The sequence below is a fragment of the Alligator mississippiensis genome, chromosome 4 (assembly GCF_030867095.1).
Source record: "Alligator mississippiensis isolate rAllMis1 chromosome 4, rAllMis1, whole genome shotgun sequence".
Classification (NCBI taxonomy): domain Eukaryota; kingdom Metazoa; phylum Chordata; order Crocodylia; family Alligatoridae; genus Alligator; species Alligator mississippiensis.
Genome location: NC_081827.1, coordinates 142,859,563 through 142,884,804, shown reverse-complemented (window position 1 = coordinate 142,884,804; position 25,242 = coordinate 142,859,563). Strand labels below are relative to the sequence as shown.

General features: G+C 41.6%; 1 protein-coding gene across 2 annotated transcripts in view; it reads right to left on the bottom strand.

Annotated features, from left to right (window-relative positions):
- The window catches only part of CRACR2A (calcium release activated channel regulator 2A), a 108,149-nt gene that overhangs the window by 50,170 nt on the left and 32,737 nt on the right, over nucleotides 1-25,242 (bottom strand). For both annotated transcript variants that reach the window (XM_006265403.4, XM_019482177.2), the window contains 4 exons: nucleotides 23,066-23,234; nucleotides 19,361-19,507; nucleotides 7,542-7,632; nucleotides 4,250-4,345 (listed from right to left, as the gene is read on the bottom strand). In XM_006265403.4, coding sequence (XP_006265465.1) covers nucleotides 4,250-4,345; nucleotides 7,542-7,632; nucleotides 19,361-19,507; nucleotides 23,066-23,234 — 503 coding nt within the window. The remainder of the gene's footprint in view (nucleotides 1-4,249; nucleotides 4,346-7,541; nucleotides 7,633-19,360; nucleotides 19,508-23,065; nucleotides 23,235-25,242) is intronic.

Sequence of the window (25,242 nt, the reverse complement as noted above, 5' to 3'; positions counted from 1 at the left end):
GCATGGAGCATCCTGCATACATGATAGTTTACAGGCAATACAGGCAGTGATGCCTAGAATTAAAGTTGTCCAGTGATTTTGATTATAAGCCTTCTGTTATTACTCGCGTATACTTTAAATATGGAAGAAGGTTAATGTTGCTGGTGGAACTTTTTTCATTTCCTTAAAGTTTATTTTAATTATGCAATATCAGCTCTGTATTAAAGTACAGTGATTGGCAGCGGCTTTTGGCATTCAGTTTCCATGTTTAAACATCAGCTTATTGATCGTTAATACTGCCAGCATGCAAGTGTGCCCAACCTAGCTCTAACAATCACACTCTCATTGAGGTGAAAGGGATGGAGACAATTTTGTGTCAGCTTAGCTTCAGAGAGATAGATGGCCTGATTCTGGTGGTTTTTGATGGCTTGGCACCACTGAAGAGTTGCAGAGCAGCAATAAACCAGTTTAATTTTCTGGGTAATACTGGAGTTGTGGCTGCTTTGCATTACTGGAATGGCAGAAAGAAGCCAGAATTCCCTATTGAGCCTGGCCAAGAAACTTTTTTTTTTTTTAATTTCAAATGAAAGCTTAGAATTCATAAAATGTGGCAAAAAAAATGCTGAGGGACTCTCAAATTGCAGGATCTAAAATATTGTCTCCAAACCAGCTGTTTTCCCACTCATCTTATTAAAGCTTTTTGTTAGAGAGACAAACAGGCACATTTTAATGAGAGAATATTTCTCATGCAAATTATCCCAGTAGTAAAAGCTCAAGAGGAGCAACCTGAAGGCCAGACAGAGATCATGGCTAGAGAACCCAAATACCAGAAATTCAATGTTTTGTAAAGTAACAGGCATTTGAAATGGATATTCACATAGGAAGTTAATTTGAAAATGTAATCATTACAGGTGCTATAATTTGCACCCACTATGAAGTGAGGCTCTAGTATTTTAATATCAGAGGAGCCAATGGTATAGAAAACATGGTGCTTACTACTGTGAGTAAAGAGCAATTAAGTTTAATTGTGCTTGGTGGTAAATAGTTGCAATATCAGATCTGGAAGAGATGACCAGTCTCAGAAGTGATCATGTTGTAGCAATGTGCTGCTCTAGGCTAACAGAGCAATACTAATCATTTATATGACAGCTGTGCAGACATAGTCAAAGTGATGACCAGACACTATTCTAGAAATGCCTCACTAGGGAACCTGCCATTCAGTTGAAGGACCCATTGTGTCTGATTTTCAGCTGGAATAAGTCAGTGTAGGTCCACAACGCTAATATTCACTGAAGCCTAGGAAATGACTCACAATGCACACTGTTTCATATTCCCTAACAGGGGAACAAAATCATGAAGCCCTTACTTAAACTTCTCTAGGAATGACTGCAAAACTTACATGTATGAGGAAGAGTTAGAAACTGAGTAAGAGTTCAAGAGTCTGCCTAGGCCTTTACACCAAACAATGTAACACACACATGACATACATGTTCTAAGAACTTGCACAGCAAAGAGGCAAGCCCTACGTGCTGGAGCCAGCTGCCTTCCCAGTTGGGGCTGCTCAGCACCAGTGAGAGCCCTCAGGTACTGGAGCCCGCTGCCTTCCCTACCCCTCAGGGGAAGGCACCTGGGGCTTCTCTCCCCTACAGTGCAGCCTCGGCATAGAAGGAAGCAGGCTCCAGCACCTGAAGCTTCACTCCTGTGTTGCACAGCCTCAGCAGGAAAGGAAACAGGCTCCAGCACGTAGGGCTTCCCTCTTTGCTATGCGAGTGCAAGGCCTGCGCATGAGTGGCAGGGAGTGCTGACCATACAGATGAACTGGTGGAGGCTGCACCCCTCGCCCTGATGTGCAGCGCTGCCTGGAGCTACCTCCCACCAGGTACCTGAGCACCTGGCCTGCTGCTTTGCTATGAGAGCAGAGTGTGTGTGTGTGTGTGTGTGTGTGTATGTGTGTGGGTGTGGGAGGAGAGGTCCCCACACCCCCCCACCCTCCCTCACACCCAAACCTTGCCCCTACAACTCCCACATATACACCACCCACACACATCCCTACATCCTACCACACACATGCATCCACACCCCCACACCTCACCATACACACCCACCCTACACACCATACATACACATGCACTCACACACACGCATACCCACTCCACCCCCCCCACCATATACAAAACTAATAATTTATTTTTGAGTTATTATGCAATCACCTCTATATACACACCATGCAAACACTGTAGCAGGCACTGAGGCGTTCATGACAAAAAAAAATGTTGTAATAAAAATTAAAATATGTTCTAGTAGGTGTTTGATTTTTAGTATAATTTGTTTTTGTTTTTTTGGTTCTATGATGGCAACTCCCCACCACACCCCAAATTATTTACAGGGTGGGGGCAAGGGGAGGGACTTTCAGGGGCAAGGGTTAGGGGGTGGGACTTCTAGTCCCAATGCGGCAACAAGGGGGCAGGGCAACTGTCAGAGGGTGGGGCTACCCATGAGGCCCTCAACTAAGCACCAAAATTCATTAAGTGGCCCTCCTCCTGAAATAATTGCCTGCCCCTGGTCTAACTAGCTGAAAATGGATGTTTAAAACTATTCAGGAAGCAAAAGGTGGGTACGATCTAAATACCAGCATAACCATTATGCTGTGGTGATTTATAACACCTTGCATTTTTGCAGTCACTTTCAGCCTGAAGGCACTCCAAATTCTTTACATGTGTGCATAAGTATAAATGCACACAGAATTCATTTAATCCACTACTGAAATACAGCTACCTCTGGGGTGGAATGTGGCAGACACCCATCGAACCTAAAAACTGCAGCAATGAAAAATACTCTTAACTCACAGGAAGTGATCCAAGGCAACTGAAAAAGGAAACTTTTTGGTGCCTTCCATAAAATTCATTGATGACTTTAGTCTAGTTCACAATGCATGTAGAAATACATTAGCATAACGATACAATCCAGTCTGAACAATCCCACTTCTTGCTCAGGTGTCATTCCTATCGACTCCCATAGGAGTCAAATCATGTTCTTGGAAAAAATGCAAAGAACAGTGGACCACAAGGGACTGAACTGCTCTTAGTCCTCAACAGGGTGGTCTTCCAGGTCAGGGCTGCCCAAAAAAACAGGTTACATTTACAGTACTCTGCAGCTCAAACAGAGCAGGTCCATTTCCAGCAATACTCTCAGTCCTATAATCAGCAGAAAATTCACTCTTAAAATTGTTTAAATCATCCTGCCTTTTCTCCTTCACGGGTTTTGCAGCTATTTTGCTGGAAGAACTATGCTTCCCCAAGGAGCCTATGTATTTTTGTAGAACAAATTATACCAAGCACTGATTTGGAAACATGACAAGCCAGTACCATTCTAGTGAACTAATGAGAGTAGCAGACCAAAATCCAGTCTCTTTTCTTAAGCACATGTAAATCTGCAGGCACACCAGTGGCATCATGGGATATATGCTACTGTAAAATGACATTAGAGAAATGAGGACAGAGGCCAGTATACTTAAAAGACAATTTAAAATTTATGGCACTTGTTCTCTAACATAACTAAGTAGCAGTTGACACCAGGCCAGTACAGGGGTGTTCAGTGATGGCTTTAGGACCCCTTAATCTTGAGCAGCCCAGGAATTAGGTCGCCCTCTAGCCTAAATTAAAGCTACTGGGTTCTTCTACAGGCGTGTAAAACTAATCTAACAGGGAGATAAAATCAGGGTCCTTGTTTTTGTAATGTCTTATGAAAGAAAGCATGTACTTTAGAAATTGAGATTAAACCTTTCAAGGCAGTAGTGACTTGGGAGCCTCAATCCAATTTTCAAAAGGGATTTAAGTGCCTACATCATCTATTTAGTTCTCCAGAGGGTCAGATTTTTACAAGTATTTGGGCACTTAATGATGCAATTGGCAGAGCTTTTGAAAAAAAAAAAAAAAAAAAAGAAGTCTTCCTAGGTGCCTAAATACATTTAGGGATCAGGCCCTAAGCATCTAGGGCACATCTGAAAACTTTACTCAATATATTTATTTAACATTAATGAATTTTCCCTTTATAGGGACATGTGTACTACTCCTGTTCAAAGATTTAAAATCAATAAAGAGAATATAAAACAGGCTTCACTGTAGAATTATAGCTTTCCTGATGATTTACAGCTTCTAAGAATATTCATTAAAAAATAAAATTTCTCAAAAAGTTGAAATACTGCTAATGGCACAAGAGAAAGAAAAACAATGAAGCCAGAAGTCATATGGACAAATCCACGGTTAAGTACCCTTTTCTGTTTTTGAATCAGTTGCTCCAATTCTTGTTCTTTTGACAGAAGTTTGTGTTCCAGGTCTTGACTGCGGGACTGAAATCTCTCCGTGTCCTGCAAAAACAAGGGAGGTGAAAGTTAAACAAAAAGGCCCAGTCTTATTCATGAAGGCAACAGTGTCCAGGGGATAAGGTGCAAGACAAGGTATCAGATCTGGAAATCAGGGATAGGCTGTGAAGAGTGAAGGAAAATAACTTAGGGTAAGGCTAAGGTAAATTTTCCCTCACTCAGGAAGGCAAATCCTGAGGTTGGGTAAGTGGCACTTCTCCACAAGTTACTGAGCTTGATCTAGGAATTACTGGGTCAAATTCTATAGACCCTTTTATGCAAGATAGTGCATCTTAAATGGTGCCTTCTAGCTTTCAAATCCATTTATTAGCCACATTAGATTAACTTTAGAATAATATCACTGGGGTAAGAGTTACACTGATATAAGCAAGGAAAGAGATGGGTCTCGAGTGTTTGGAGCACTCCTCTCTGATTGTATGGCTAGCTAGCTAACTAATCTGGAATAATATCTGAATAAATGAGAACTTCCCCTGCTTCCATTAGGAATTACAGTTGTAAGACAGCTCCTCAGATGTTGTAAACTGTCTGTAATTCTAGACCAGGGGTGGGCAAAATGCAGCCTGGGGGATGGATGCGGCCTGCCAGGCCATTCTATCCAGCCCGTGGGGCCCCTAAAAAATTTAGAAAATGAATATTAATCTGCCCTGGGCTGCCTGTCATGCAGCCCTCGATGGTTTGCCAAAACTCAGTAAGCGGCCCTCTGCCCAAAATAATTGCCCATCCCTGTTCTAGACACTTAAAATTGAAGCGAGTGTCCACTAAGGTCCCCAGGAAAACTCTTGTTAGATAATGATTAAGTCTCCCTAAAACAGGTGAGCATGGGAACAAGGAAATGTTCCTACCTCTCTACTTTGGCTCCTAAGAATACACTTAATGGGGCAATTTAATACACGTTAACTGGCTCCTTATACAGAAGACTATGTAGCCAAATGAATAAAGACACAGTAACCATTCCTTTAAATACAGCCCTCAGTCAGCAGGTTACCAACTATCTTAAATAACAATAATTTGGATTTATTTGGCTCCGTAACAATACCTTTTAGTGTATTTTTTCAAGTGTTGCTTTTTATGTGAGCAGGTAATCATTTTCTTTTTCCACTTGGCATTAGTGTACGTAGTGTCCCTGAGAGTTTGATTTATGGAAAGAAGTTAAAATTCACCCAAAAAACAAATCAGGCAAGCCAAGAAACAGTATGATTCTTCAGGGTCTGATACCTGCTAGTACAAGTGCTGAGTAACCTAAAATAACTAAAATGGGGAGGTCTATGACAAGGGCTTGAAATAGTAATAAATGAATGAATTAATAAGAGAATTTATGACACTGCTTTAATCATGAGCAAGTTAAGTAATAGTTCAAGGCAAGCGTCTTCATTTTTTTTAGATTTTCAATTTTATTTCAATAGTTCACTATTTTTATTAGAGCATTCAAAACCCCAGTCTCTTCCATAGCAAATTTCATGAGGTAGGATCACAAAACCCACCGGTTTATTTCATTTCAGGCAGAAGGCAGGGTAGATTTGCACCTTGTAGCCTAACTAAATCATAAGCTTTCGTGAGCATGGGCTCACTTCATCAGATGCTGATTATTTCATGTCAGCCACCAGTGGAGTTCAACCAGCTCCAGAGTGAAATACCACTGCTGTTTAAGAGTCTTTGCTAGCATCCTCTGAATGCAATGGAAAGATTCCCACTGATTTTATTAGGCACTAGGTCAAGGCCCTGATGGTGCATACGGCAGAAAGCAAAGATAAAAAAAATGATGCAACTGAAAATTAGGGGAACATCTAAAACATCATATTCGATGGATGCAGAGTTGCTCTGGAATAATTAATGACTACTGTATGCTGACCTACTTCTTGGAATACTAACTTTAAAGATATATTGGTTTCACTCACAGAGCTGTGAGGAAACAAAACAAGAAAGCCAAACAATGACTCCTGATATGCAACCCTTAATATAAGAGGGGTATATTTCTGGCAGAGAGGAAAAAAATATGGGAATAGAATGGGGAAGGATAATAGCAACTGAAAAAGAGACTCTCAAGAGACTGGGTGAGTAGTAGAAAGCTGTTTAGGGTTGGGGGAGAAGACAGCTGTGACAGACACCCACTGGGGTGGCTAACAAAATAAAGCCTGCCTTAAGGGATGGTATGCCTTTAGGAAAGATCGATATAAATGTAGACTATTATATTAAAATCCTTTTCTCTTATGCTTTGTTTCTGCTGTGTTAAGTAAGTGCTGAAATGGTCTAGGAAGGCTGCCTTTTCTCTATATTTATCACTGATCATAGACTCCAGAAAGGAGGATAAACCACAAGGGCCAAACCCAGTTGGGACCTCTGGGGTAAGCCCAGTTGACTCATTATATATAAGGCAAAGCAGCTCACAAGCCATAAGGGTATGGACAAACATTAAATTGAAAAGCTCCAAATCTCGCTCCAATTTGTTCCTGTTTTTTCAAGAGTCATTTTTGAAGGGCTTCATCAAGGGTGAATGTTTGTAGCACTTCAAAAGGCACTTGAAGCACTTCATACAGAGCATCTGTCCATGGCCTAAGAGTAAGGAAACTAGACAATTCTACCCCAGGGGACATAAAAGGAAATAAAAGTAAAGTAATAAAAAATAAAAAGGTATTCATTATAATATCCCAGGAAACATGCTTAGAGACCAGGAACAAGACAGACTTGCAACAAACTTTGCAAGTATGCCACCACATAAATTACTCAGAAAGGAATCTGATCAGGACAAGAAGACTAGTGCTATTGTCAACAGTGCTAGGGGATCTTTTATGAACAGAAGTAGTCAGGACTTTGACATTAAATCTTGCCCAAGATGACAGCTCCACAAGCTCCTACAGCATGGGCTAATGGTTCACTAGCTGTATCAGACAATTAATACCACCCTCTGAATCACAACATAGTGCAGAACTCAAGCACTCCTCCGTATCCCATCTGAGTAGTCTGAGCTTGTGAGCATCTGAGCTTGTGATCTGTTGAGATCATGACACAACGTTGTAAAGAAATTTATGCTTTATCTTACTGAATTTCTCAATTTTTTTGAGGGCAGGGGTGGTGGGGGGAGGTTACTTCTCTTTTCCTACTGGCTGAAACTCATGGAATTATCATGGTGTAAATAGGTATAAATGACAGCAGTATCCATATGCAAAACAAAAAGGAAACTCACTTTCAGGAGAAACTGTTCCTTCTCCTTTTTGATTTGCTGCTCCATTTCTTCATAGAGCTGCTGAATTTCTTCATCATAAGCAGCAATTTTCCTAATAAGAGATAAAAGCATGCCATGTGGGTCTTTGTAGCATTATTTCAAGACAAGGCTCACAATTAATAGCTTAGCACCACATTTCTGTTTTAGCACAAAGCCCCAGGGAATGATCCTGAGAGCAGAGAAAAAGAAAATTTACTGCAGGAAAGGTCACAAATAAAAAACAAAATGTTTCCTTGTGGGAGGAGAGCAGTTACAGTGCGAAAGCTAATAAGGCTGCTGCTTTGACAATTTAAAATTGCCAGAAAAAAATTGTGTGATGACTGTAAATTATGCACTCCTAATGACTATTGAACCTGAAAGCCTATGGAATAGAGGTCCTAGAAGCAATACAGTACTCACACCAATAATGATAACACTGTAAACAATTTTTAATTTAAAGAGACTTGCAAGTATTTCTGATACAAATTCACTCCCCTGTTATTTGTGGGATTGCATTGCTCATTATTCCAACGGCTCATGGAACCGGTGGTTTATTTGTGAACCTGTTAATGAAGCCCAAAAATTTCAGCGCAAATTATTTGTCATACTGGACAATGCCCTATTCTCATTTTCCCACTCCTCTCATTTTGTTCTGCTCCCATCTAAAAAGGTAGTCACCCAGTCAGGGAGCAGAAGTAAAATGCACTGTGCCCAAATGTACATAACTAGAGCAAGCACAAGGGAATGAACAGTTCACTTTTTGAGGAGTGGGATTCTAGCCAGCATGCTAGCAATCTCTTAAGGAGAATTAGGGGGAATTGTTTTAGCTAGTTTTTTTGCTTAAAAAAAAAAAAAAGAAAAAAAGAATCCAACAATTGAGACCACTTCTTGAATGCCCAAAGAGTGTCCTGTTGGGATTTATAGCAAAACTTAATGAATTTCTCTTGTGATACTGCTGTATACTCTCCCTGGATGATCTGGATAGCAGTGCTGGGTGTAGCAAAGGTGCATTATCCAGGCAATTTGCAGAGTTCCTATGAAATAGTTTTTAAAAAAATCACAAGGGAATCCCAAAATCCCAAGAACAGAAATGAAAACCTCTAAGGATTTCATCCATGTGCTGAAAATTTCAAGATTTCAAATGAATATATAATGGGAAGAAGGCCCTTACGTACAGCACAGGAAATCAGGAGTAACTGATTTCAGTTTACAGTGATTACAGTAAATGTAAGGTCAAATGAACTGATACAAGGAATAGTATAATCAGGTCTCTGTTCCCCGAAACATTTAGAATACCTAGTGTAATCAGGTCACTCACCCTACTTCTTGATATAGGGGCATCTGCTATGGGTTTCCAATCACTTTATTTTACATGGGGCAACCTTGTTGCTACCGTAAATGGAACAAAACAAACAAACAAACAAACAAACCCAAAACCTGCTATCTTCCTTCAAAGCCTGGGAGAGGCAAGCCTGGCACTGTGCTTCTCCCTCAGCACAACAGCCTCCTCTCTTCTCTCCCCCTTGAACAATGCTCTTGGAACTCATAATCCTCTTTGGGTGCCTATACATGAGCACGAAGACTGTTCTGACACACTGTAATTACAGCGCATCCGAGCAGTCAAGTCTGTTGGAGTGTGGTAATTACCGTGCTCCAGCCAGTCTCCACATCTTGTGTATCAGCGTCCCTGCACTCCCCGCGGGGACACTTCATCTAAAGCTCATCAGATGAACACAGAGACCCTGATGCACAGGATGCAGAGACTGGCTGAGAGTTTCCCCATTCCCAAAGTCTGGAGAAAGAACAGGCTCCAAACCTCATCTGGAGGTGTCAGTCCATAACATAAATTCTCACTTATAGTCCAGATTGTGCAACACCAGAGCACTGCAGAGGAGCCACTTTATCATGTCAGATGCCTCTGTACCCTCTGCTAACCACTGTGCCCTTCCTAGTTGTTCCCTCTCCCTGAAGTAGGCCAGGCAAAGGCACCGTAATAGCTGAAAACTGCAGAATAATATGTCAATATGCAACCTGTCCTAGAAATAACTTCACTAGTCAATTTGATGTGGATACTAAGGAGTCCACCACTGCCCTTACTTTTTTCACTAGGGGTATAATCTTCCCATTTCCTAGGACTGAAGGTATAATCCTAGGTACTTGGTCTCTCTACAACCAAGCTGGCGGTTAGCCGAGCTGGCTGTGAAGCCTGCAGCTCTAAAAAGTGCAGCACTGCTTTCATCTGCAGATGGGCTCATCCCAGGTGCTGGTTAATATTACCATATTGTCCAAGTATGTGACTGCATATGATCAGTGTGGGTGGAGTATTTTGTCCAGAAAGTGCTGGAAGGCAGTTGGCCCTTGCACAGAGTCCAAAAGGCAGAGTTTGAAATGGGTAGCATCCCCATGGTGTCACAAATACTTTGGTTTCTCAGGACTGTGGGGCTAATGGTAGTTGCGGATAGCCTTTTGTCAAACCAGGGCAATAATACATTTGGACTTTCCTCTTCCTTCAAGCATCTTGTTTAACCAGGGCATTAAGAAGGTGTTAAACTTTGAGACTGCATTTACTTTTGAAAAGTCAATACAAAAATGGACAGCCAGGCCCAGCTTCAGCAGCAGGACAACTGGTACTAGCTGATTATACTAGTAGTACACTAGTAGATTCTTTTATCACCCCCAATTCAAGCATACTTTGAATTTCGTGGTGTACCGTGTCACTGAGATGTGCTGGAATTCACAAATATCCCTTTTGCACAGAAAACCCCAGCTTAAGGACAATCTGGTGCTCCATTAGAGCAGGTCTCCCAGAAGTGTTTGTAAAAAACATCTAGAAATTTTTCTAACTGGGTTTTCATATTGACTTGTTGGGCTGTGGTTAAAGCTTCCCCCAGAGAGAGAGCTACACTAGAGTCTGGAGGGACCCTTGCAAGACCAAGGCCAGCCCCAAACAGACAGCTGAGGACATTACTGGCTTCTTAAATCACTCAGGAATTTAACAGATTAACACAGTAGATCTGGGAACTTTGCCACTTCCCCACCAGACACACCTCACTGTCCACCTATCCAACTCAACACAGGATCTCAGACGGGCCCTGTCACTTAGCTAACAATTTGATCTCCATGGGGGGGAGAAGAAATACCACCCTGTCACCAGGTTGGTTCCACAACCTGGCATTTTTGTTATATTGATATTCCTGGGCCTGTTGTGCCACCTTGAGATTTTCCTTACCAAAGGCTCCCACCAAATCCAGCTGCTCCCACAGCTTGAATGTCACACTGCATTCTGTGCTTTGGTGCCTGACAGAATTCCTTTGAGAGCTCTACCATTCCCTCAGGGTTGCTTCCTATGTAATAAAGTGGAAAAAAGCTTGGTGGTGACTGTAGGACCTCCCAAATAGCAAACAGCAAAATCTACCTTGGCTGGATTGGAATCAACTGAGTTCAAACCTCCAGGCCAACTGTAACAGTTTGGTCATGAAGCCCCAACCTTGACCAATCACCACTGGGTAAGTCACGTGGCTGGCCACAGTGGCAACAATCCTAACCTTCTACCTCCCGATAATTAGGCTCATTTGGACTCCGGGTCCTGGCCCAACATTCCCATGGATACACATCACATGGACATATTCCAACATTTGAAAGTCCTCGTGGTCCACAAACTGCTGATGTATAAAGGTCTGTTTGAACTCCAGATCTACCAGCCCTATGACCTAGACATCACCTACCTAGACCTATCTGGGCCCTCCCTCAGTCCCCCTGACACATACATTTGGGCATACCCACCATCCATCTAAGGGCAGTCCCTGTACTGCTGGCCATCCTCACTACATTTAAAACAAAGTTAGTTAACCACCTAATTTAACTGTCAAGCTACTAGCCAGCTCAAAGTTTCCCTCTTCCCCCATGCAACCTGTCATGGCCCATCTGTCAGGCCGCAGTCTTGAAGGAAAGCAGGGTAGAGTCCTGGGCAGTGGTGTTCTAGCTAAAGATCCCTTCAAAGTTGCAACTGGCTTCTTCCACAATCCCAGCCTCTCAGAGCTCAGGTTATAAGAATATAAGAATTACCATTTACTAAGTCAGACCATATATCCATCTTGTGTTGGATGGATCCTTTGCCCACATGGTGGATGGTGCCCACTATCCAGTGTTACAAAGTGGCGGAGAGTGGATGTCAAAAGGAAGAGTGAACTAAGTATGACCAGGGTTTATTCCAAAGTTCTTCCCTCACTTGCAGTTTCCAGTATTTAAGGTCCTGGCTGGTGTCCCCCAGTGTGGAATCCATACAATCCAGGTCTGCCTCCATTAGGTTTTCAACCATATGGATTATCTCATCCAGGGTGGACATCTGTTTCTGGTAGACTGACTTCCAGGGTCCCAGTGGGAGTATGGAGCAAAACTTTTCTAAAATCATTAGTTCCACTATTTCTGACAGCAACAGCGTCTCTAGCTTTAACCAAAGGGTGCAAAAGTATTTTAATCTTTGGACTATAGCTCAGGGACGAGAACCAGGATTAAATGCCTCCTGTCTAAATCTGCACCAGTATGCCTCCTCTATTAGACCTAGGCAGGTCCAATATAGGGACCTTAAGAGCCTCATATGCCTGGGCCAAAGCTGCCCCAAGGCTCCAGTAGGCTGCCTGAACTACCCCAAAACAAAGAAATATGCAAGTGTGCAAACAACAAATAAACAAATCCAAAACTCGTCATCTTCCTTCAGACCCTGAGAGAGGCAAACTTGGCTCTGCACTTCTCCCTCAGAACTACAGCCTCTCCCTTGTACTCTGCTCCTGGACCTCTTGGGTGCCTGTACACAAGCTGGGAGGTTGCTCCAACGTGCTTTAATTACAGACTTGATTAATCTAGTCTGCTGGAGCACAGTAATTACCATGCTCCAGATATCCTCTGTGTCTCATGTATCAGTGTCCCCTCACTTCAAAATGCTGGCAGGGGCACTTTATCTAAAGCTCATTGAACAAAGCATGAGGACCCTGATACATGAGATGTGGAGACTGGTTGAGTTTCCCCATGCCCAAATTCTTGAGAAAGAACAGCCTCCAAGCCTCATCTTGGAGCCACTCTAGTTAAAGCTCCCTCCCCACCACTCCCGGCTCACATGTAAAAATGCCCCTTAAGCCTAGGTGTGGCTCCACCCTTATTAACTTATCAGTTTTACTCATCTCCCAAACTAAATGGGCTATGAGTTTTCAGGTTCAAAGGATGATGCAAGGTGCAACATGATAGAGGTTTACAAAATATTAAATGGTTGCTTAACCTAATTCAAAAGGGAAGTCTGACAAATTTTTGAAGGTCCATCAGTACATACTGAACATGGTAGATCTGGGTGAAGCCTCTAAAGTCAGATCTTCTTAAAACTCTGAATGCTGGAAGATACAATGGAAGAATAACAGGGCATGAAAAGTTCTGGACATGCCCAGTCCACACTCCCACTCACCATTCATGCTCTGCTACTGCGAGAAGCAGGACACCAAGCTTGGTGGACATATGGTCTGACCCAATAAAAAGCATTTTTTACGTGAACATGTTTCCTCAAAAAAAACTTACCCTAGCTATAAATGAATAGTGGTCTAACACAGATATAGGAAAACTAAATCCTTTAAGGCTAATGCTCCACTACCTGAAATGTCATGTTTTCATTGAGATTTTTCTGCACAGACATCAATCTGCATGTGAAATGCAGCCCAGATTGGGGCTTCTTCTCTCCCCTTCACCACATTGCTACCTCTGACACGAATAGAGTGCAGAAAAACTAAAAGGGCATTTCATGCTCCCTTTTTCCCTTCCCAGTGTGCAGCCAAGTCACATTCTGACCCCAAACACAGAATGTTCTCCCTCTTAGCATAAGAAAATAATGACCCAAGAATGTAATTCACAGTTTAATCTCTAAGGTACTGCATGAGAGTATCTAAGACCAATGAATGCTTAACAGGGAAGGACATAGATGCCAAGATCATATAACACTACCCAATAACATGTCACACTGACCAGGGCTGGAGGCTGGACTGACTTATATAATAAAAGACCCTGTCATAGTGCATCCACAGAAGAGGGCATTCAGTAGTTAATGTTGCCATGAGAACCATAACTGCATTTTCTTGCTTTTGTGGGTGAAAAGAAACAACATTAATGTCATACTGTACACTACTGGTTTTGGAACCATGTTTCTCTAACCTGTGTTTGTAAAGGCAGAAAAGGTTGTAAGTTGTACATGACAATGAAGACTTACATTTTAATAATACGATATTTACTTGTTGACTCCTTGGCATACCACTAGGGAATAGCGTCCGTGAGCTAAGCACACACCGGAGTATTTAATTATGAATTTACCCTACAATTTCTAAGGCTGATCAAATAGTAATAATAATAATAGTTATCACTGTTGCTTCAAATATAAACAGTCATGAATAATTTAGTCACCAAGTAGTGGAAAAAAATAATCATCCAATAAATTATTTGCTATATATTACTCATTGGAAGACGTAGATGAACAATGAAAAAATAAGTTATTTGTACTGGAGAAAAACCTCAACATTTGTCTAAAAAGAATAACTATTCTACCTGAATAATGTCTGCCTGTAACCACAGCATAACTCAAACACTATCTAATAACGTAGTTTCCTTTTCACAATAACCCTATGAAGTAAAACAGGTATTTTGTTACTGCAACAATACATTAACCAAACCGGAAAGTAGCAAGAGTTAGGATAACCAAGGTGGCATGTTCTGGTTACTACATTTTGACCTGGAGTTTCTACGTGCAAAGGAGAATTTCATTTCTGTTCAATACTTTAACTGTGTTGGTTGGGCTTGGCCCACAGGTGTTCACACAAACACTTGGTGCAAACAGCTCTTTCTTCCAGTTAAAACTATTTCATGTCTCAGATAACTCTAAGGCCTGATCTGAGCACCCTCCATTACCGCTGCAGTTGGGTTCTGCCACTGCCCTGATGTGTGAAAATCACTTCACCTCTCCATGCCTCTTCCCTTTCCACCTTTTGCTTGCCTTGCCTATTTACAGTCTATTTTCTTTGAAGCAGACTGCCTCCCTGCAATCAGTTCATACCATACCAAGCTCTGTAGGATGCCCAGTCTCAGGGAGGGCTGTAGGTGCTACTACAATACAAATATTTAACATAAAATGTGGACATGTGCTTTGCAGTAAGGGTGTTCAACCCCTGGCCCTCAAAGCCATGTAATTGAGCCCATGGAGCTCCCCATGGGACTGGAAATTTGGTTGGGGGGGAGGGGGGGGAGCAGTAACAATTAACACTAGCACCACTCCCCCATCATTAAATTGTCAAACCCCACGTGGCTGGATCAGGCTTAATTCCCACATGGGAGGATTGAGCCAGCACCTGATGAAGCCATGTGGGGCTGGCCCATCCAGGTGCCCGATGTAGCCACGTAGCTGCCTCAGACCCCCAGCCTGCACAGCTGGATCAGGCCTACTTGGGCCAGCACTGTGCCTGGTCATCAGGATGGAATCTGACCTGCAGACAAACCTGGCCCTGTTCATCCAGCCCATGGGCCAAAAAGGTTGGTCACCACTGCTTTACAGCATGGAAACACTTTGTGCTCATACTCATGGAGGCTGTGAACACAGGGATTCCAGTCAAGTTTATGAATCCTAATGGAACTGTGGAAGAGGCTATACCAGACCGTCCACAAGCTTACATACCCCTTGAAAATCCAGATGCTATTTACCATCACACACATACTCCACAGATGCAAGACAAACACATTTGGTCTCTTTTTCAAACCAATGATGCACAAATATATGGCAACATCCAAAAAAACAAAAGCCCTCAAAATATCACTGTGTTATTTAAAGAATTATCCATCACCACCACTATGGAACCTGGGACAAGTTAAACTAATATAGCCTTTATAAAGAAAGAACTGGAAAGTGAATGCATTAAAACATAGTGTGTGCTTATACATGCCAGAAAACATGGATTTTAGTTAATGGATTCCTTACCACGCATCTTCAGCTATTATATGCGTGGGGCTACCAGCCTAGCTATTGCCATTACCAGGAATAGAACTCTGTAACATGGTACATCAAATATCAGCTTGTGATGCAAATCTTTCTTGTTTCTTTTTCTTTATCAATCTAAACAACATAAATAGAAGGGCAGGCTACATGATCATAATGGTCTCGTTTGACCTTAAAAATCTATGTTCAAAAGTACATCACTCATTCATTAGTGACAAGCTCTAAAGAACAAAATATTCCAAGCTAAAAATACTACCGTGCAATTTGTTTTCCTTACATTTGCTTGTTTGTTTTATTTTAGCCACTGAATTAAAAGTATGGATCAGCTAAGAGAATCAAGACATCTACGTTTGTGCTGGATGGTATTCAGTTTGGAAAGATTAATAAGACTTCCTTTGTGTGTGCTTATCTGAAAATTCTATCAAAGTATTTATTTTCTGTTCAGAAACCTTTGAAGATACAGTCTAATTAACCAACAGCACTTAGAGAATGTAGGTTTCTTCTCCAGTAATAATTAAAAACTGGTGAAAGAAAAATATTGAGGTAAAGCCCTGTAATTTATTTAAAGCAAGCAGCCAGCAAATAGAGGGGTTCAAGTTAGTTAAAACTACAATGCAACAAAAATAGACATCCTGGTGGCTTATTTAAATATGTACAAATATGGCTTATTGAATGTACAGGAAGAAAACTGTTTCATGAGTGGTTGAAAGAACTCATTAGGATAATCTGCATATATCTATGATTTATTTCTACAGAGGACAACAATTTTAAGATCTGGAACAAAGTAGATATTAGTGTTAGATAACCTCTGAAAAATCTCTGCTTCTTAATTTGCTCTCAGATGGTAGCAATGTTTTTCCTGGGAAGGACCACATGCTTCATTCATTCTTTAGAAGATTAGATTTGCTTAAAATTGTTACATATAAGAAATTCACACTTCAGCCAAATCTACCTCTTATGCCAGTAAACATTAACAGAGGAACAAAAAACATAAGACGCAATGGCTTCCTGGGGCTTCAGGTCTGCCCCTCCCCTCCCCCTCCAACAAATCTGGTTTATAAACTGATAAAGATCCACCTTAAATTGTGTTAAGTTGCTCAAGCCCATTACTTCTGCTGGCAGGCATTTCAGCACCTTTTGTAACTTCTAACAAAGCAAATTTTCTTATCTTTTCCAGGCTAAAACACAAACCTCAACAAAAGCCATTAGGCTGAAATCTGTTCTCTGAGAAATTGGTGGGGCCGCACAGACTCACTATATGACAAGAAGATAAAAGTTTGTACACATAATACACATTAGAAGGGTAGTGTAGAAAATGTCAGCATTAATGTTGGTCATCGATCCTTACTTCCACTCCTTGCTGCGCATGCATTAGGATACATTCATTAATTCACATGACTATATCATATTTTTGCTTTAGGAACCCTACTTAATTCAGCATGTGGATAAGCAAAGGGATGGATCCATGGGGAATGAAGTAGTAGTCTGCATCCCCCTTTCATTCCTGGTGCACCCAAAACTTAAAAAAACAACTGTCTGATGGTGGCAGCTGCATTTCTATTCAGGCAGCACTGGGGGAGTTAATTGACTCCATGGCTCAATCTCCCTGATTCCTCTTGTATTCTTCATACCACAAAAGTAAAGGACCCTCTCTCCTTTTTAATGGTCTTTATGTTCCATTAATTAATCTGGCTTTCCTTCTGCCATTCTGTTGTCTGTTAATAACTCCTGGTAATGGAGCTCCTATTTCACAGCCCTGAAGACTGTTTAACTCTAGCCAGAACTGAGACTCAGGTGAACATTAACTCAAGAATGGATGCGCTGTCAAGATGCTCAAAACAGCTAGATTTTGCTTTATGAATCTGAAAATGAGATGTACATTTAATTCTAATGATTACCAGACTAATGAAACAACATATTTTGATTATTTTTGCCTAGTTTGTTGTGTTTTTATACATAAGAGATGATAAAAACAAGTTAATGCAAATTTCAATAAAGTCTTATTAGTTTTTGCTTTGATCTTAAACTGAACAATAAACCTCTAGACCACTAGCGTATTAGTAAAATATCTAGTTTCTTTTTAACTGGAGAAAAATATATTTTGTGTTATATCTGATGATGCACCACGTTATCTACATCCTGCTTTTTAAAATCCTAGATCCACACCTGGATAGGCAAGTATTAAGCAAAGGTAATCAGTCAATGGTTACCTTTATCTTAACTGTTCAGAGAGTGGCCCAAGGGTTCACCTGCTGCATACTCTCCAACATCAACACTGAATGAGGTAGGGTTTCTATATTAAAAAGCATGTGACTTTGTAATAAGAGAGAAAACTACCGTATTTTCACGCATATATCCCGTGGGTTATACACAATTTTACAAAAAAAAGGTTGGGTGTGGGCTGTACAAGGGTGCGGGCTACGTACAGACTATTTTTTGGAAGGGGGCCAGGGCACGGGCAAGCTGGGGGGCTGCGGCAGGGCCCACTGGACCCGGGTGGGCCAGGGCAGTCCGGGCTGCACCTCCTCCGCCGCGGGGGCTGGGCAGGGGGCGCTGCTGCGGCCGCCGTCTGCCAGGGCATGTCAGGGCCAGGGCAGGGAACAGCAGCGCGGGCGGGCTGGGGGGCCACAGCGGGGCCTGCTGGGCCCGGGCTGCACTGCCACTGCCACGGGGGCCAGGGCGGGCCACACTGCGCCACAGCCGCTGCAGGGGCCGGGTAGGGGGAGGCAGTCCGAGCAGGCTGGGGGGGCCGCATCTCCTCCTCGCCCGGGGGTGTGGGGAAGACAAGGGTGCAGGCTAGGCACAGAAAATTTTGCGGAAATGTAATTTTCCACAGGTTATGCATGGGTGAGGGTTATATCCATGTACAGGCTATATGCGCGAAAATACGGTATATCATAGTGTAGTCACTTGGGGGATGGGGTATAGAAGAAAAGAGTTAATACTGCAGAGGCTACTCTTCTAAGGTGAGAGTTCTTCATATTGCAAGTTCAGTTTTGCTTAAATAAGTTTAATATAGTTTGTTTGTTGTGGCTGTTTAGAGTTTCCTAGGTGTTTTATGAGAAAATAAATGAAAAACAAAGAAATCCCAGCATATGCAGCTACTTGCTTGACAGTATCACAGTGGCCTGTCTCCATATACTCACTTTTAGAGATCTTAGGATATGAGGCAAGGCTCACAGACAGTGACACTCATGTACCATCACACAAATAACTATTTTCCACTCAGCTTACTCTAAAAACACAGCTAAAAAACTCAAGCAATGGAAATTTTGATTTAGGTTTCCATACATGCACTCTGTCAGTCAAATGTTGTCATGGCAGATCGTTCAAAGCAGTATGTGGAGCTGAAAATTCACTTTCCCTAGCTATCTAATCTGGTTTATGGTCACGTTGCATGGACTGCTGCAAAGCAGAAAGAGTACAATGGTGAATCTGACCAATTCCTGTAATCATATGTCTTTATTTCGATTACAAATAAACGATCCCCTTAATTGCATATGTATAAGATTAAGATTAAAAATGAAACAAACTTATGCATAAGAATTTCAAAAGAATGAGAACAAGAAATATATTAAACTAAATCCAACCACTTGGTTCTGCATTACAAATAAATTTAACAGCTGCAATTATGACTGGTTAAGTTTTACCCATACGAGATATTTCAAGGTAAATCATCAATTCTCCAGCAAGCTGGTTGACTGAGAGAACCCTTGTTGCATTTTAATTGAAAATGCTGCATAACACATCTAAAACACTACAGAGAGGGCACAACAGACATACGAACTTTTTCAGGGCAGATTCCAATTCATTCTTTTCATTATCAGCTTCTTGGAGCTGGGAGAAAACTCTGGCCAGAAACTCTTCAAAATTGGAAAGTAAACGAGGCTCCTCTTTTCTGAGCTGTAACCAAAGTTGCTTCACATCACTCTCGCTGAAGGAAAAAGAGAAAAAGAAAAAGAATAAAGGATCTGTTCAGAGACAGGATTTATCATACTACAATAAATGTTTGCAGCAGTCTATTCACACAATGTAAACTTCAGCAAAAACACTGGTGAAAACATTATCTACAAGGGCAATTTATACAAACCCTGACTGTGACTAGCTCTTCTGTGAATATACACGGATGGGGTGGGTAGAAACGCATGAAAAGAGTTTTGGCTCATTTTCTTTACAGCACAACTCACTTCCAACAATAAGGAGAAGCATGGGAACTTCTACTTCCATGAAAGCCTTGGAGCATGTCTCAATCTAAAGGAGAGGAAAAGGCAGGGACCAAAAGACTGTGCATTCTATGCCTAAGGTACTCACAGGAATGAGCTTTCTCCATTTGTGTATTCTCCCTAGAGAAAATCATGTTTCCTATCCAGTCATTACACCCTCTCTCTTTTTCCCTTCCCATGACCTCTCATCATCTGACCTTACACTCAGATAAATCAAATGCCATGCTTAAAGCATGGATTCAGAATAAGCAGGATTTCTTTCACAAAGAAACAAAAATGTATTTCTATTTCAGCTCTCTGCAAGTCAGGATTGTGGGAGATGAACCTCTAAAATTATATGGCAAAGGTTATAGTGTCCTTTTAGTGTGAGGAGACTAGCTATGTCAACACTGCAGTCACAGCAGTGTCTGCAATGTAGGTGTTCACCAGTAGTCAGGATCAGGTTTTGAGAGTCCTGCAGCTCATCTTGAGCACAGGGAAACCCTAAAAGAACACACAATCCCACCAATTCTGTCTAAAGAGCCAGAGTGGAAGACTTCCTGTTAATGAGAATTTCAGCAACTTCCCCCTGAACTATCCGGTCCAAAACCAGCATGTTATTAAGTCAATACTGTTTGCTTTAGGCTATGCTAAAGACAGATTTAGTGCATGTTCAATGGTACAGTTAGATCACCTGAAAACTGCATAGACCCTAAGAGGCATCACCAAGTTTTTACCATATTTATTTGCATACTACACACTTCCAAATAAGACACACAGACACACAGTTTTTGATAGGCAGAATGAAAAAAAGATTTTTCTTGAAAATAAATAATTTAATATAACAAATTATAAAATACACAAGACTATTCTGTTCTACTCATGAGCATACATGTCCACATGTGCTACAAGAGTGACTCAGCAAAGGTGGGGCTATGATAAAGTATGGGTACGGAACTGGAGATTAAGTTAGGTCTATATGAAATATATCTGGTCATCTATCAACAGGCTGAAACAATACTATTAACAAAGCTATTTGTAAATCAGTTTCCTAATTTAAGACACAAACCCTATTTTTTAATCACAAATTTTGTGGAAAAGGTGTGTGCAGTAAGTGAAATAAATGTGGCATTCTCACCCCCCTCCCCTCCACCTTCCCCACCCATGCTGTGCAACTTTGGACCAAACTATCTTAGTGCAATTCCCCAATCTCTTTCTCCTTTCAGCTCCACTGCCACTTATCTCAGATGTCCCTGGGATACCTAAAATCAGAATCTCAGCCAAAGACCAATAAACTCAATAGAAGGACCAGCATCACTTATCTCAATGGACTTTGAGACGCATTCTATTCTTCTCACTTATTTTAACTAACTACAGAGATTTTCATGCGTCTCAGATATTTTTTAGTCAATTCTCTGCCTGCATAAAATTTATTTTGTAGATGGATCCTTGATCAATTATATAAGAAAAGAGCAGTGCTCAACGTGAAAGAATTTGTTTCACAATTGTCACAGCCTTTATCCTCCAGTGACTCCAAAGAAGATTTTCTTTCAGAGAACAAACAAGTACAATCTAAGGTCAGTTTTCTTGCTCTCAGAACAATTTCTGTCATTTTTTTTCTGCAAACGGGAGTTTTCACATCATCAGCAGACTTACATTTTGAATTTGAAATATCCTTCAAAAAGAACACAGGAGGGCTGGGAGATGTATGAAATGCAAACTTAGTGTTCTAAACAAATCAGAACATATAAAAAATAGCCTTACCATGCACTATGCATAAAGGGCTTACTGGATAATGCTGGCTGAGATTTAGTGGAGAAAAACAAACATGTTGATTCAAAACAGTTTGGCAGGATTAGGATTAAAAGGATGCTGGGTAGAAAAGTCATACAGTTTACCCATTTACCATCTGGACAAGCTTCTCATTTTGGAGCATTCATTTTACATGTGACTATCCAACAACACACAAAGTACAACTGTGCTTTGGGACAGGGACCATTTTTCTGTTCAGTGTGTACACACTACACAGATCAATGAGGCCCCAGTCCATGGTTGCAAGGTAAAACCTGACACAATACAAATAATGGCAACAGTCAGAAGAAGAAACTGGGGCAAGGTTTTCCTGGTTAACTGTTACAGTATAAACATAGTGCTTGCCCAAACAGTGTTCTTTGAAGACTCCTTATTTGCAATGGATAACATTTTTGATATGCCAAATGCACATTGATATGACCTATTTTTGATAAATCACACCAATGATTCAGTTGTGTTGCTCTTCACTGAGCTCGTGTCGTTCACCACATTATCCCCCAGGGCTCAACTGTTTTGCTTGCATGAATTGTCTTTGAGTGGAAACAAGACATCACCTTTCATTACCTCTGTGCCACCTTAAAAATGTTTAGGGAGACACAAAGACAGCATCACAACACAATGTGGCCGTGACAAAAGATAGCAATAAATTGTGCTGCTTTATTGCGGCAGACGTCTATTTTCGTTATGGTGCAAGAGCCTGAGCAGCCATACCTATGCACGCACTGCTACTACCTCAAGGTTAGAGAGTTAGAGGGGCCTGGTCCTGCATGCTCTGGGAATTCCTGCACAGGATTGGGCCCCTCAATTCCTGGAAGCACCTGTCCAGCTTTTCCTGCTGGCAGGGACATTTCCCCACCAATCTCTGGGGCACATCACTGGAAGTGGGAAAAGCCTGGATGCTCTGGTACAGTCCCAGGAATGGGGTCACCAATCAGCTAATTAGTGGCCCCAGCCCGGGGACTGTACCAGAGTGTCAAACTCACTCCAGTGCAGTCCCAGGGCTGAGACTGCCAATCAAGTGATTGGTGGTCCCAGCCCTGGTACCATACCAAAGTGTCCCAGCTTTCCTTGCTTCCCCAGATGTGCCCCTGGGATCTCTGAGGCACATCTCTGGAAGGAGGAACACGTTGCCTGTTGTCCCACCCATTGATTTTTGTAGGACAAAAGGTGACATGTTTCACTCCATGAAAGGGATCAGCTGTGCTGGGACACAGCCAGTCTACTTCATTTGGCAACATCTATTTGTAGCCTTTATGTTTTCACATGCAGCAGTCAAGGAAATGAATCATCCCATGAGATCCCACAAGATCATTCCATCAGAGCAGTTCCTAGTTCTAATCTTCCACCTGTACCTTTACCAAAGTCCATGAAGATACATCAGAGCAAAAGAAACTGGTCCAGCACTTCTTAATCCACAGAGACCTAAACACCAGATCACGTAACATACATTATCTGATAACACTGCTGGCTAGACTTACTCTTCTAAGTTCCTCCTAGCCCCGAGCTGAGCCATTAGCTTTGAGAATTGGTGGTCTTCATCATCACTCTCATCAGCAAAGTTCTCTTCCCACTTAGATGGAAAGTCGTTTTCATTTTCTGGTCCAGGAGCTTCATTCCTTGAGACCATCTGCCTGAACAGGAATTGGCCTAAAAGTTCAAAGGTGTGCATATGTTAAAACATCCTTTGCTAAGAGTAATCATAAGTCATTAAAGGAAACAACATCGATTACCAATATTTTCCAGATCAAATTTTACAGTAAATAAAGCTTCAATAGGAAGAAAAACTGTCATTTAATTAATTTGGAGAAGGGAATGTGGTTTAGTACTTGCAGCAAGAGTGGGAGTCAGGTCTTCTGAGTTTTAATTTAGCTCCATTCTTACCTTAATTTTTAACCTGGGACAAGTCATACAGCCAAATTTAGGTGCTCAAGCCTAGGGATTCATGCTCCAGGTAGGCATTAAATATATGGTATAATTTTATAGATGCTGAGCAATTAACTCCTTGAAGCCAATGTAAGTTCAATAAGGACTGAATAGCGAACAACGGTTGTGACACAAGAAATATAATATCATTGCTCATTATATTCTGTTCTCATTTTAATACTTTAGTTTCTCAATGTATGACCCAATCTTACCCTCTTATATAGGCTCATCAGAACGCCCCTTGTTACTGTACATCAGAGCTAAATCTTCCCCGTGCTTACAGTTTCCCATTTAACTTTACACATTTTAAACAAAAGTCTGCCCTCAGATGGGAGCTCCTTCCATTTTCTCATGACATCTCTGTTCCCTCCTTATATTACTTGCAGTTCTACAACCTCACACCTGTTGCCAAAACATAGCAACTGGAGAATCATTTATCATCAAAATGAATCACAGTGGTCAGATTACCAGGTATGAAGTGGTAAAGTTTAATCAAGGTAAGAACCTGGGCCAATTCATGCATTTGTAATCCAAGGATCAAATACTGGCCTGGGATAAAGCCACACTGGAGTAAATGGAAGGTACACACAGAGAGCAGAATTCAGCTCAACTTGGCTGGCCACTTTGGTGACAGGGAGTGGGCAGAGGCTTAGGCCTTGCTGGAGACTTCAGGGCCCTCATGGATGAGTCTAAGGAACCAGCCATAGGGTGGCAAGACAGGAAAAGCAGCAGTGTTGACCACACTGAAGCCCTGGGTTTGAGGCCGTAGTCTGACAACATAGACCTGAGGGTCAAGGAATTCTTTGTTAAAGAAGCAACAGACCTGATAGCAGGGTATATCCAAAGAATAAAAGGTCATACTGTCAGCCAGGAGCAAGAATGCAAGATGTGGATCTTAGCGGAGCTCAGGGGGAGGAACAATACTAAAATTTGTGGGGGGAGTAAAGAGGGAAAGAGTTTGCCAAGCAAAAAGAACTTTTGGGAAAAATACTAGTTTACACAGGACCAAACGAAACTAATTTCTTTTTTGTGTTTTTTTTTGTTAGCAGAACCTAAAGTGTCATTTAGTGCCAATCCAATAATAATATTTTTTCTTATTTTGGGACTATTTTGTCACCTTTAAACTTTTTTTTTTTTTTTAAAGGAGGCATAGTTTAATGGGTTTTAAGTAGGAAGGACCAGGTAACCTTGATCCTGGTATTTGGAAATAATTCTGTCCCATAAAACTCCATAGCCACTGACAAGGAGTTTTAGTTTGGTGGTACCAAGCGACTAGAAAATAGCAAGTGCAATAGCTATATTTAATAAGTGGGGGGGAGGGTAGGAGACTGACCCATGCAAGGATAGGTACATTAGGATGACATCAACAGTGGGCAAGGCTTTAGACCAAATTTTGACGGAAATCATGTTGCATAAAACATGATGTGCTTACCAAAGGTGGGTCATGCCAGACTAGCTTGACATTTTCCTTCGTTAGTGGATTTTTCTAAAGAAAGGAACTGTGGCAAGTCTAATCTATCTGCACATAGATATATAAATATCTCATCACTAAAGTAGCTTGGAAGATCAGCAGCAAAAAGTCTCCTGAACAAATAGACAGGATCTACCTGGGGAACCCAACACACAAATGCTGCACAGAATCATAGAAAAGCAGGGTTGGAAGGGACCTTAGGATGTCATCTAGTCATTGCCCTCGTGCCCGCACCCCCTCCACCCCCCAGCAAGATCATCC